We start from the raw sequence: 13,224 nt of genomic DNA, 5'->3' as shown, positions 1-13,224 counted from the left end.
GGTGGATCTCTGAGTCTGAGTCTACAGAGTGAATTCCAGGACAACCAGAGCTACACAGAGAAACCCTGTTTCAAAAACCAACCAAACAAAACAAAACAACCAAAACCCCCAACAACTTATATCCTCACAGTTTTAAGTGTCTGAGCATGCCCACACTGAACTGTCAGCACCAAAGCCAGTGAGAGAACTCTTTGATTTAGTGATAGCAGAAATGAATGAGCCAAATGTGGTCCTGCAGCACAGCTTTAAGGGGGGCTTTTACTCCAGGGGACAGGGGCAGCCCTTCTCAGGTCACCTCAAAGCAAAGGGGCCAGTGTCTTATCAGGTTCTCCATGTGGACTGAGGTCAGATCGTTTTCTACAGGTCATGAGTACAACATTTTAAAAATATTTTTATTTCTTGTGGAATGTATGGGCCGACAGTTGTTTGACTTTGGTACTATCCTGGTTATTATTGTTTAACATTTGCTTTTTTAAAATTTTTATGTGGATGCAGTGTGTGTGTGTGTGTGTGTGTGTGTGTGTGTGTGTGTATGCCTACCATATGTGTCCAGGTAAACAGAGAGGCCAGATGAAGGTGTTGGACCTCCTGTAGCTGGAGTTACAGGTTGTGAGCTACCCAGCATGCGTGTTGGATATGGAACCCAAGTCCCCTGGAAGAACAAGCAACTCTTGACCTCAGACATCCCTAGACCCTCATTCTGTTTTGTTTTTATTTTTTGGTTTTTCAAGACAGGGTTTCTATATGTAGCCCTGGCTGTCCCGAAACTTGCTCTGTAGACCAGGCTAGTCTTCTGCTTCTGCCTCCCAAGTGCTGGGACTAACGGCGTGCACCGCCACAGTCAGCCTCCTCCTGCCAGGCTGTTCCCAGGGACCAGAGCAGGAGGGTTAGAGAAGACCTATCTGGTACCTTTGAAGACTTGGGGAGGAGGAGGAAGATACAGACGCTACTCTCAGTGGGGAACGGCTCATCTCCCTCTGTCCCCATGTGGTCCTCCCCATCATCCATCCCCAACATCTGTGCATGTTTCGCAACTGTTGCTCTCTGTCTGTTAACTGACACATCCCTGCTTCAATCAGAATAGTTTAATGGAACGGTTTGTCGAGAGTCTTTCAGCCCAGAGAAGCCAAGGGATAGCATTGCCCCACTGTTCTGAGTCTGAAGTCAGCTGCCACCTGAGTTTGACACTAACAAGATCAAAGTCATCTACCTGAACGGCATGGGTGGCATAGAAAAAAAAACTTGGCAATGACAGAACAGCTGTGATTGGACGGTCAAAGAATCACAGTGGGCTTGCCTTCCAAAATAGAAAAGTCCTGTCTTGGTCGCCTAAAATGTTTTCCATATGTGCTCCAGTGTTTGAAAATTAAATTCATGTGTATGTCTGGATGTCCTCACCTCAGAGGACTTCAGAGACCTATTTCTCCATGGCAAACGGTGACGAGGTCCGCTGAGCCCACGTTTAGCTAGGCCCACGGTTCATGTTACACAGGTCCCCTTCCTCACAAGGAAGTGCTCCATCGTGTTGTTTGTCCCCGCCCAGCGAGCTTTTGTCTCTTCTGTGTTTCTCTCTCTGATACCGGTGTGTGTGTGCGTGTGTGTGTGTGCATGCGTGTGCATGTGTGTACGTGTGTACGCATGGGTGTGTGTGTTTGTGTGAGTGCAGTACACATGGCTGTGTGTGCTTACGCAGACAAGAGGACAACTTCAGCTGTCACTCCTCAGGCGCTGTGCACCTTGCTTTTTAAGACAGGGGACCTGACCTGGAATTCACAAAGTGAGCAGGGAGCTGCCTGTATCTGCTTTCCAGTACTGCAGTTAATAACCACATGTCATCACGTTCTTGTGTGTGTGTGTGTGTGTGGTTTTGTTTTAATGTGGATTCTGGACATGGAACTCAGGTCCTCATGATTACAAACCAAACACCAACGGAGTCGTCCCTCAGCCGCTACCTGGTGCCCACTGGAATTACTATGGCAATCTTCGTCTTAGAATCTTATCTACCCCTTACCCTAACTCAGTATTCTGACCTGCCGGTTCTGGTTGTTCCAAATCCATTTGTTTTGTTTTTGTTTAAGACAAAGTTTTGCTACATAGATTAAGCTAGCCTATATCTCACTATATAGACTAGGCTGGCCTCAAACTCACAACAGTCCTCCCGACTCAGCCTCTTAAATGCTGGGATTGCAGCTGTACGCCACCATGCCCAGCTTCCAAACTCATTCTTGAACTGCCTCTATTCCCCAAGGGTAGTCGATACAGACGAAAACCTGTCTTAAAGTTGACACACCACAGTAATTCTGTGATTTTACTCATGTTTTCTCTCTTGAAGATGTTTTCCTTTGGTGCCTCATAGTCTCATTTTCATTTCTTCCTAATCTGGGGGGCAGGGGGCTCTTCGGTCTTCCTGATTCTAGTTGGAGGAGAGAGGACCACCTCTGGGCACTTTATGGGGGTGACCTATGACCTTACTGACTTGCTGTCCAGAGAGCTGGCGTTTTGACTATGGATTGGGAGCAGACTCATGCAGTAGGGGAAGTGATGTGTTGCCTCGATGTGGTCCAGGGAAAGTCAGGGCTGGTCTTCCTGCAGCCCACAGGATTCTTGCAGGTTGCTTCTAGGACTCTGACAGCACCCCTCCTTCCCATAATAGAAATACATCTAGCCAAGCAATATGATGCATCTTAATTTTATTAGGATGACACATAGGGCTGGGCAGGTGTCAGGGTAAAGGGAGGCACTGGGGGGATACAGCGGAGAGGCCGCGTAGACGCTGTGGAGACGCTGCGCCGCTAGAAGGCACAGCTGCTTTCCACAAAGCGGCGGCACTTCATGACCCGCAGGTAGGTCTCAGCCTTGTGCAGGTCCTTCTTGAAGCAGGAGAGTAACCCGTAGTTTTTGAGCAGGGCGTCATCGCTGCGCATGTTGGTGTCAAACTTGTCATAGGTTTGCTTGAGGATCTGCCCAATGCGGGGGCTGCCGTCTTCCAGCTCCTGCAGGGGGAAGGATGGGCAGGAGAGGCACAGGAGTCTCAAGAGCTGTGCCCTCCCCCAACTCCAGGACCTAGAGAAAGGCCTGGAAGCTTCATAAGAAGAAAGAAATGAATAAGAGGCCTTCCCAAGGTCAAGGCCTGACTGGTAAACGGAGAAGAGCCGTGAGCCCCCAGCTATGCTCTGGGCAGAGGCAAAGGACAGTGCGGCCCACCCCAGGGCCCTCCTCACCTGCATCAGTGCCTGTATGCCCTCTTCCAGGTCCTTCAGTTTCTCGTAGACGCGGTCTGAGGTTCCGAACATCAGGCTGTTGGTGAAGATCCTGCTGAGGAACTGCACAGGCCCCAACCATGACTGTATGAGCAGCAGCGAGAAACGAAGCAGTTCCATGTCCTAAGAAGAAAGGGCTGGGTGGAGTATATTGCCTAGTGACTGCTGCCTGGGACTTCAAGGTTACCCCAGCTTCAGAGAGAAGGAGGGCGGTCCCTGGCCTGGGGTGCAGTTAGGGTTACTTGGCGGGAAGAGAGAATTTGTGCAGACAAAGCCTGAGTGGTCACTCACGGATCTCTGTTGGGCCTCCTCCTTGCCTGTGGGGGCTGGGATGGTCTCAGAGAAGCAGAAAGCAGCTTGGGCATTCTGAATGGAATAGCGCTGTCCCTCGGGGATGTAGGCACGCTCCTGGAGGGAGAGCAGTCACGGAGGGTGAGCCTGGAGCCCCCTGTCATCGCTACCTTATGGAGGACCCACTCCGTGTCTGTTCATCTTGATGCCATTGCCTTAAGATCCCTGACCCCTCCCTCTGTTTCCCCTTGTGACTTCCCATGGTCTGAGGGCAAGGGTCTGCCCCTTGCTGCTCCCACAGTCAGGCAGGCACCATTGCTGGGGAACTTACAAACTCTTTGTAGGTGTCAGCAGCCAGCTGGTGCAGATGCTGGGCCCGGAGCACAGCATTGGCAAACAGACTGGACAAGGGCATAGCAGGAAAGGCACCAGCCTCCTGAGGCCAGAGCAAGCAGAGCAGGGTGAAGGTGAGGAGCCAGGAGGACCGAGAGTCTAGAGAGAGACGGGAAAAGACTGAGAGCGATGGCCTAGGTCCCGTAGAGACCCAGAGTGTTTCCAGCATGGGCAGAAGTTGGGCTGCTCTCACGTTCGAAGCCTCAAACCCATCTCCAGGACCCCGTGGTCCATACCACACCTGGCAGGATTCAAGGATGCTTACCTGCAGCCATTGCCATTCAGTGGTCTGTCCAGAGGACCCTGAGCTGTTTGGGATCTGGGACTTGGTCCCTTGCATGCCCCTTTTATACCCTACTTGTTTTCCCCGATCCCAAGGCCCCTGCCTTTTCCCTATACATTTATTCATGGGCCAGGGCCACTGACAGCTTGTACTGATGGATAATTTAGAGGCTCCTCCCACTCACCATGTTCCCACTCCTCTCCTGCGGTCATGTCCCCAAGCTTATCTTTCCATCGCCACCTTTGTCAGGTTTGTGAGCATTGGTTATGCAAGCTCTCAGCTACAGAGACCACCCAACGTGTCCTTAGGAGAGCATCCTGAGTCCAGGGGATGGATTGCTGTTGTCTGCTCCCTGGGATGAGGGGCAACAGAGACCTTCCAAAAAGACATTGTCCCCATCAATGTTTCTTTTAAAATTGCATGTTTGTGTGTGTGTGTGTGTGTGTGTGTGTGTGTGTGTGTGCTGAAGTGTGTATATGTAGGAATCAGAAGATAACTTGGGAATTGATGCCGTCTTTCCATCATGTGGGTCGCAGGGATTGACCTCAGATACTCAGGCTTGGCTGCAGGTGCCTTTACCTCCTGGACCATTTTTCTGGCCTTGTTCTGTTCTTTTCTTCTTGAACGTATGGTTCCCTAAATCCACAACTACAAAAACTACATGAGCTGGGTTTATAGAGATGACTTCCATGCTAAGAGAGCTTGCTGTTGTACCAGAGGACCTAAGAGACTCACAACGTGTAACTCCAGCTCTAGGGGATCTGATGCCCTCTTCTGGCCTCCACGAGCACACACGTGTGGCACAGGCTCATACACATACACACCAATAAAAATAAAATTAACCTTTAAAAAAAGGAGAGGTGGTGGTGTATGCCTTTAATCCCAGCACTTGGGAGGCAGAGGCGGGCAGATCTCTGTGAGTTCAAGCCAGCCTGGTCTACAGAGCGAGTTCCAGGACAGCCAGAGCTATAGAGAAATCCTGTTTCAAAAAATCATAATAATCATAATCATAACAATTAATAAAGAAATTAAAAAACAAACAAATAAATAAAAATAAAGAAAGAGAGACAAAATATGCCTGTTAGGAAAGGGGGTAACCTCTTCTGCCATCAAACACATAGGCTGGTGGAGGGCAGCTGGGTGTAGTGCCACCACTAACCACTAGAGGGTACCAACCACGAACATTATCCTTCCACAAACCCAAAGGTGCCCCTTAGGTCTGTGGGGCAATGGACCCTTCTTCTTGGACCTGCCATAGAGCTTAACTCTTGTAACACAACCTTTGTAAACAGACGTGGACTTCAAGTACTTCCCTATAGCCCTGAGGTCTCGGGGCACCTCAAAGTTCCTAAAGCCCTTCGGGGTTTTGAGTCTTCCGGCAGCCCTGGGAGTCGGGGTCGGCTACCCACTCACTACAGCACCCTCCCTGCTCCTTAGCATCTGTCAAGCCCTCATCAAGAGGCAAAGGACGGTTTCCATTTGGTCCCGCGAAAGTCTTGGGCATGTGGTGTAACCGTCAAATCCATTATTTTTTTTTCAGAGGGAGAGACGACTGAGTTTCGGGAAGAACAACCCCAAGAGCTGGTTCTGCTGGGGCAGCAGCTCCCTCAGCCTTGCAGTTCCCATGTTCCATGTCCCAAGCTCCTTTATCCCTAGAGCCTGGGTAGGATCAGCCAGCTATTTTAGCTTCCGAATCCTTCTGAGCGCTCGGACTCACCCCTGAACGCAAGGGTGCCTTTTCTGCATTTCGTTTTCCCTGCCAATTCCCAGGTGGAAATGCCCCAGAAGCTTGGGGGGTGGGCATATGGGAAAGCGTACAACACAACAAAGCCAGGGCCAAGGAAGGCTGGGCTGTGTCAGCATCCTTGTCTAACTCTCCTATCTTTGGATCTCAGGATGCTTACTGAATGCCCTTGGTCTAGTATGAAAACACAGAAGCAAGCTTATCTCTCCAGTAGCTGGCTGTACTGTTGGCAACCAACATTGAAAAATCACATCCCTGGGGTTCACAAAGGGAATGCCCGGGCCGCTACACCTCTCCTTCCTGGGGACCAGAAGATACAGCCTTTTAACATCCTCCAAGCGTTTTCCAACAACTACCCCTGTGATTCACCATTCAGAGGAGGCTGCTGGGGCCTTAGGGGCTGCAAGGCAAGCCTGGGGAAGGCTGCAAGGGGTTACCGGAGATACAGGCTCTAAGAAAGACAGCACCAGAGGGAAAGGAAGGACACAATTTCCCTTCCTCCTCCCAACTCTCCCAGAGAGGAGGAGCTCGATGAGCAGTGGAGGATGGTCCTCAAGCCTTCTGCCTCCACTGCTGTCCCCCCCCCCCACTGGCATCCCTTGGAAGAGGGGGTAATTGACATTTTCTCTTGTCATCTCAAAACTGAAGTGACCTCAGAATTGAGTTGCCCAGGGGACTTTGGGGACTCCTGGGGATACATCTTTATAGAATGTTAGTATGACGAGCTCTAGGCCCAGGAGGATGAGCTGAAGCCAAATGTGAGGTCGTATAAGGGGTTTGGTGATCTTTTCTCTAGTCTGGACCATCTTTTAGGACTTCTGGTGACAGAGACCAAAAACCAGAATTCACTGCTACTAGAAGCTAAGCTTTGACTCAACTTAGGGTTTGTCTGATTCTTCTGGAAAGTTGCCTCATGTACCACTGAAACCTCAGAATCCTACAGGGTCAGTGGATGCCAAACAATGATCTCTGCAGGGCCTGTGGGGGAGATGCTGTGGCTGGCATCTATGAGCCCAGCCTCCAGAAGTTCAATTCAAGATGACGTCTCTAAGAAGCACCCATTTTCATTTCTATGAGTTCAAGGTCAGCCTGGTCTACAGAGCAGGTTTTAGTACAGCCAGGGCTACAAAGAGAAACCCTGTCTCAAAATAAACAAACAAAACCAACCAAACCACAAAAACAAAGGAAATGCCCATTATTAGAGCCAGAGAGATGGCTTGGTCAATAAAGAGCTTACTTCACAAACTTGAGGACCTGAGCCCAGACCCCCAGCCACCTTGATAAGGCCGGGCATATTGGTAGTTCAGGATCCCTAGGGCTGCTCTAGCTGGGTCTTTGAGTTTCAGATTCAATGAAAGTCCCTTTCACTAAAAACAAGGCAAAGGGGCTGGACAGATGACTCGGAAACTCAGAGCAAATACTGCTCTTGCAGAGAGCCCAAGTTTGGTTCCTAACACCCACAAAGGCCTGCTCACAAATGCTTGTAGCTATAGTTCCAGGGGACCCAATACCTTCCTCCAGTCCTCATGCTCCAGTCCCTTGAATTCATTTACACACACACACACACACACACACACACACACACACACACACAATTTTAAAACAAAATAGTAAACTGTTGTTGACTTCTGGCTTCTGCACACATTCATACACGGTACATGTACTCATACACACATGAACTGATACAGACATACACAAAGAATGCACCTGATAGCGTGGAGTCCACAGATGTCTTTGTTTGGAAGCCTTTTGTGTTTCCAGACTGGACCGTCTCTGGGCTTCCCTATATATACCACAGAAAGTCACACATCTTGTCTTGGTCCTAAAGTCTTCCTCTATGCTTGAGGTTCAGTTCTATGGGTGGGAGCAGTCTTATTTTTCTCATCCTGGTTGTAGGGATGACCCCAGCTGGATTAGGGGTATCTCTGCACACTCTTCACTGGCAATTTGAAGCACACCCTTCCCACTGCTTGCTCTGTCCTCTTCCAGAAGTCAGAGTTGGTTATTACATTTGATGCAGCTTGAGCCTCTGCAGTATTCTTTACATCAGGTTTAAATATAGACATGACATAAATAGATACACAGATATACATAAGAATATATACATATATTAATATATATTATACACATTCTTGTTCAGGCTACCCTGGAACTCATTGTGTAGCCCAGACTGGCCTCAAACTCATGACCCTCCTGTCTCAGTCTCCTGAGTGCTAGTCTTTCAAGTGTACAGCCTCCCCTAATCCAGTTAGTACATGGGTCTTAGCACTAACTCTATTGAGTCACAGTCTTTAAACTCTAAAGAGTGCTATTTGGGGATTCCCAAGGGCCTTTCCAGGGGAGGTGTGTTTCTGAAGACCCGCCATGTGCCAGAAACTGTACTGGACAAGAGAGCCTATGTGTCTCATTTGAGAGCTGAAGACACTGGGGCTTAGAGACAGACTGCCTGGGTCTAAGGGATGACTCTGTAGTCTTCCCCCAACAGCTCTGGCTGGCATGCGCAGGACCTTCCTCACCGTAGAGCAAGCCCTCACACAGATGTTCAGTGAAGGTGGGAGGAACTGAATGCAAAGGGATTGAGTGGGGCATCCACAGACGCTAAGAAAAGTTGTAGCAAGAAAACAAGCCGATGTGGCCTGACTTAGTGAAGCAAATCATATCATCCTTCATATTTGTATTGCACGTTTCAGTGTGCTTCATACTTTCACTTCCCGTATCTCCCCAACAATGCGGCAGAAGGTTCTGAGTAGAGGGAGGGCTGTAGAGGGCTGGGGGGAAGGCTGGGCAGGCGCCCCGTCTACCAGTGGCATATTGTTGATGCTGTGGGATAATCCATGGACAACTGTAACTGGACGTGCTAAGTAACCCCCAGGATACTCCCCAAGGACAGAGATGTACTGAAAAAGACTAGGGTAGAGAGATACCTCAGTCAGTCAGTGCCAGGCAAGCACAAGGACCTCCCTTAGGGTCCTCAGAACCTGTGTTTAAAAAAAAAGTCAGGTGAATGTAATCCTAGTTCTGGGGAGACAGAGATCGGAGGGTCCATGGGACCATGGGGATAGGGAGCCAGCGTCTTTGTCGGCTCCGTCAGTTCCAAGCCAGCAAGAGACCCGGTTAGAAAAAAATATGAAGGTGGAGGGTACCCAAGGAATAGCACTATCCAAAGTTGTTCTCTGGCCTCCATAGGCACACACACACATGTGTACAGGTGTACTTATACACACGTGGATACTCACATCCACATGCACACACACACACGTCCACACACAAACACACACACAAAAGTCGAGAAGTCCGGGATGCTTCCTCTGAGGGGTGCTCTTGATAACCTCCTCCTGTCATCTTGTCCTATGGCTGTGTGTGGTTACCTTGTACCATTGTCCCCCGGAGCTTTGAGGTGGCTGGCATTCCTGCCCTCCTTTTTCTCGTTCCCCACCCAGTCCTGCTTCTCTCGCTGAGACAGCGATCTCACTGTGTAGCCCAGGTTGGACTCAAACTCTCTGTCCTCTTGCCTCAGTCTCTGCGTGCTGAGACGGCAGGTGCCTGCCAGTTCCCTAACTCAGGTATTGAGCAAGTGCTGCCAATCCACACCCTCCCCAAGACAAACACTGAACCAGGAAGGTGGGCATACCTCGATGAACAAAGGACACCATCTTTTCTTTTTACTGGGGTGAGGACCAGCCACGCCATAGAGGGAGTGGGCAAGCTGGTACAGTCCTGGGTGAGGACCCAGAGGTCCCTGTTCACAGTGGCAAATGCTTGGGAAAAGAAAACCAAGGGAGGAGGTCAGAAAACCAAGGGGGGCTCAGAGGGCCAACAAGCTACAAATAGCAAGCAGACATGTCATGTCTAGAAGTCCCCTTTACTAAAACAATTCTTTCGTTTTTCTGTTATTGTTTTGTTTTTTTGAGGCAGGTCTCACTGTATGGTCCAACCATCTGAACTTGTGGCAATCCTCTTGACTCCGTCTCTCAAGTCTTGGGAATACAGCTGTGAGCCACTGAGCCCGACTTCACAGCTGTTTTTTAGATAAAAGGCACAGGCACATGAATGTATACTAACATAGCCATGAAAAAATTAACTGAAAAATTAGACAAGGCTTCACGCATGCACCGAGAAGAAGCCTACACAAGCAGACCCACACTTGCTGAGTGTGACCCTAGCGGTGTCTGGCTTTCTGTCCAGCCTTGTGGACAGAGCTGGGTTGGGTGAACCCAAGGAAAGACGACTTTTTTAAAAAGATGTTTTTACTTTTGTACTGTTTTGTCTTTTGACAGGGTTTTACCTGCCACCCAGGTTGTCTTCAGATGCACACGCCTCAGTCCTCCTGTCTCAGCTTTCCAAGTGCGGGGTGGGGGGTGGAAATGGGGTTACAGATGGAAGGCGCCATACCAGGGTAAGGTGTTTTTAAAAAACAGTCGCACTAGGATCAGTCAAAATGTTTTTAAACAAACTACTTTCTAACTGAACTCAGAATTTAATGCCTGTTAATCTTTGTTCTTTGCAGTCTGCTGCGTTTCCAAGAAAAGACTTCTGGGTTGGGGAAGCTACCTCCACTTGAAGGTCGATGTTTTCGTTATAATGCTGTACTGGGGGATGTCACAGAAGGGGAGGGGGGCAGCTCCAAGGCTCAGGAAACATCCAGAAATCCCCCAGTTCTCAAGTGGTCTAAAAAGAGCAGACGGAATCTGGGAATTCCATACAGTGTTCCCAGGTGACTTTCGAGGCCCTGTCTTCACACAGGTGGTACAGCCTGCTAGACAGTGGCTGGCCGTGAGAACTACCCGCTGTTCCCACCCAAAGAGAGTGGCTTCTCGAACCTTGTTTTTCTCTCAAGTCTGATTCTGCTGGAAAAACACCCAAAGCCATGGGTCAGATGGCCCCAGCCCAGGCAGCACCTGCTTTGAGAGGGCCGGAAGTCAAGCTGAGCGGAGGAGGAACTACTCTGTGTTTAAACCAGGGCCCCCGAGGGACCTGGCTGGATTCCCCAAGTGGGCAATGGAGCATGTGCCCACCAAGGGCCTCTGGGCCGCATTCTGCAGTGGGGAAGCTGGTCCAGGCCCCGTTTAGAAGGGAGTGCTTCCGACCTTGTGATAAATAGGAAGAGAGCCGCTGTAAGGCACAGCTCTTTAAAACAGCTAATGGCGTCCTGTCCTGGGATTCCGTCCCCTGGTCCCTTCCTCTAGTGCCTTTCTCCTCCCCTTCAGTTTTATTGCTGCCCAGTCCCATGCAGGAGGCCGCGGTAAAGCAGTAGGCAGAATTGATTTTTGGATTACAAGACTTGGTTGTGAGTCTTGGCCACTTTTGCTGACCTTGCTGGGCTTTGAGTAAAGGGACTAAGACTACCCGCTCACTCCCCTCCCCACCCAAAACACACAGAAGGGCTGGAGAGATGGCTCAATGGTTAAGAGCACTGACTGCTCTTCCAGAGGACCGGGGTTCAATTCCCAGCATCCACATAGTGATTTATAACTGTCTGTACCTCCAGTTCTAGGGAACCTGATACTCTCCTCCCGAAAAAAGGCTAAGCTATGTAGATGAAGGGGTGCTCCACAAAACTTTTGAGAGCATCTTGAGAGATGTTCAGAGATGATTTATCTGTTGTGCTCAGGAGCCCCTTTTGGCTCTTGTTCTGTTTCTTGGCTTATACAAACTTGGCATGTTTTAGAATTCATAGGATAATGCAAACTTCCCATGTTTATAAATAGAAAAGTAATTATTAAGTAAAACTTAATTATTTTATGTGACTTTAAAAATACAAAATCAAACCAGGCATAGTGGCTCACACCTTTAATCCCAGCACTCGGGAATCAGAGGCAGGCCGATCTCTGTGAATCCAAGGCCAGTTTTGATCAACGGAACAAGTTCCAGACCAGCTAGGAATGTATCATGAGACCAAACAAACAAACAAACACAGTTGGCTGGGGAGATGCCTTGGGTAGCAAGCCTATACATGAAGGCTTTCGTTCAGTTTCTAGAACTCAAGTACAAAACTTTGGCATGGCCGGGCATGGCTTGTAATCTTAGCGCCGGGGAGGCAGGAACGGCAGCTGCTTGGGGCTGGAGACCAGCCAGGTTAGCCCAATCTATGAACTCCAGGTCAGTCAGAGGCCCTGTCACACAAATTCATGAAGCGTTCCACATTTTTCTGAATGAGAAATATCTAGTATTCCGGCTAAGCTCTTTCTTCAATTTTTTTCAGACAGTTCTCAATACATTGCCAAGGCTGGCCTTGAACTCAAAGAGTTCTTCCTCAACCTGGGTAGCTGGGATGGGTAGGCGTGAGTCATCAGGCTTGTGGTGGATAGGATTTATGATTGTCATGTTACAGACAAAGCGACAGCAATCTTAGATGTTCCTTCCACTCATGATTATGACCTAGCTAGGCTTCTGTTGCTGGTGTCACTTCTAGGTGTCCAGGGACTCACAGGACAGACTGAGTGACACCATGAGAGACAGTGAACACTCCAAGTAGGACTCCTCTGTGAAAACCAAGGAAGTCACTGTCCTGTGAAGGTGTCTGCTCAAGGGGGTACCTCCTGCCCAAATATTTTTTTTTCAACAAACAAACAACAACAACAACAAAAAATCAAGGCCCAGGAAGCCCTTGCTCCTGAAATGGGGTAGTCTTTCAGTAAAGTCAAGGCCTCCCCTGAACCAGGGAAGCCCCAAGCAGGGGGAGATCCTACTTAGAGCAGTACTTAAAACTCCTTTACTGACTGACTGCCTGGTCCCTGGTAGAGGTGGGGGACAGAATTAGACCTAGTATGCAAAACAGCAGGAAAGCAAGGGCTTCAGGTCAGTGCCGGAGATGGCAGATGGCAAAACAAGCCAGTTCCCTCTGGCAGCCCAGACTCAGGAGGCTCAACAAGGCCCACCTCAACCAGCCTGGCCCACAGGTCAGGGTCACTGTGTGACAGGGATTCTGACTTGGAGCCCCAGGCACGTGTGCCTCACCCACCTGTCCCGCCCAGAATTCCTGTGGGAGCTGTTGTCTTTCCCACATCCTGGCAGTTGCCCAGGGTAAAGATTCACCTGCTTGAATCTGCAGCAGGGTCGGACAGGATGTGTTAATAGAGCTAGGCAGGGAGACTTGGCTCGTCCAGCTGAACTGCCTTCGGCTCCCCAGATGCTTAAGGGGCTCCCCGTTACTCTCACAACTGGTAGGTGAGGACCTGATCTATAAGGCCTTAGAGGCTGATGCAGGGGGTGGGGGTAAGGGTGCTTTCTTTCTCTGTGATACTGGGATCACC

The 13,224-nt window shown here is 49.6% G+C and overlaps 1 protein-coding gene across 1 annotated transcript; it reads right to left on the bottom strand.

The window, feature by feature from the left end:
• Nucleotides 1-2,717: 2,717 nt before the first annotated feature.
• LOC142831518 (somatotropin) lies at nt 2,718-8,781 on the bottom strand. The gene is made up of 6 exons (XM_075941720.1): nt 8,674-8,781; nt 7,679-7,754; nt 3,883-4,043; nt 3,552-3,668; nt 3,222-3,383; nt 2,718-2,993 (listed from the first exon to the last, which is right to left on the bottom strand). The coding sequence occupies exons 1-6, from the start codon at nt 8,779-8,781 to the stop codon at nt 2,793-2,795; spliced, it is 825 nt and encodes a 274-aa protein (XP_075797835.1). The 3' UTR covers nt 2,718-2,792.
• Nucleotides 8,782-13,224: the final 4,443 nt, after the last annotated feature.

Source organism: Microtus pennsylvanicus, chromosome 11, assembly GCF_037038515.1.
Source record: "Microtus pennsylvanicus isolate mMicPen1 chromosome 11, mMicPen1.hap1, whole genome shotgun sequence".
Classification (NCBI taxonomy): domain Eukaryota; kingdom Metazoa; phylum Chordata; class Mammalia; order Rodentia; family Cricetidae; genus Microtus; species Microtus pennsylvanicus.
The sequence above is the reverse complement of the archived record's forward strand: the minus strand, read 5'-3'. Positions and strand labels throughout refer to the sequence as shown.

Bases quoted from the DNA above. Each gene is read 5' to 3' on its own strand.
- LOC142831518 (XM_075941720.1), bottom strand. From the start codon at position 8,781: ATGCCACTGGTAGACGGGGCGCCTGCCCAGCCTTCCCCCCAGCCCTCT. The intron at 3,669-3,882 runs GTAAGTTCCCCA...CTCTCCCTCCAG, and splicing joins CTGACACCTACAAAGAGTTT to GAGCGTGCCTACATCCCCGA. The intron at 2,994-3,221 runs GTGAGGAGGGCC...TTCCCCCTGCAG, and splicing joins GCATACAGGCACTGATGCAG to GAGCTGGAAGACGGCAGCCC.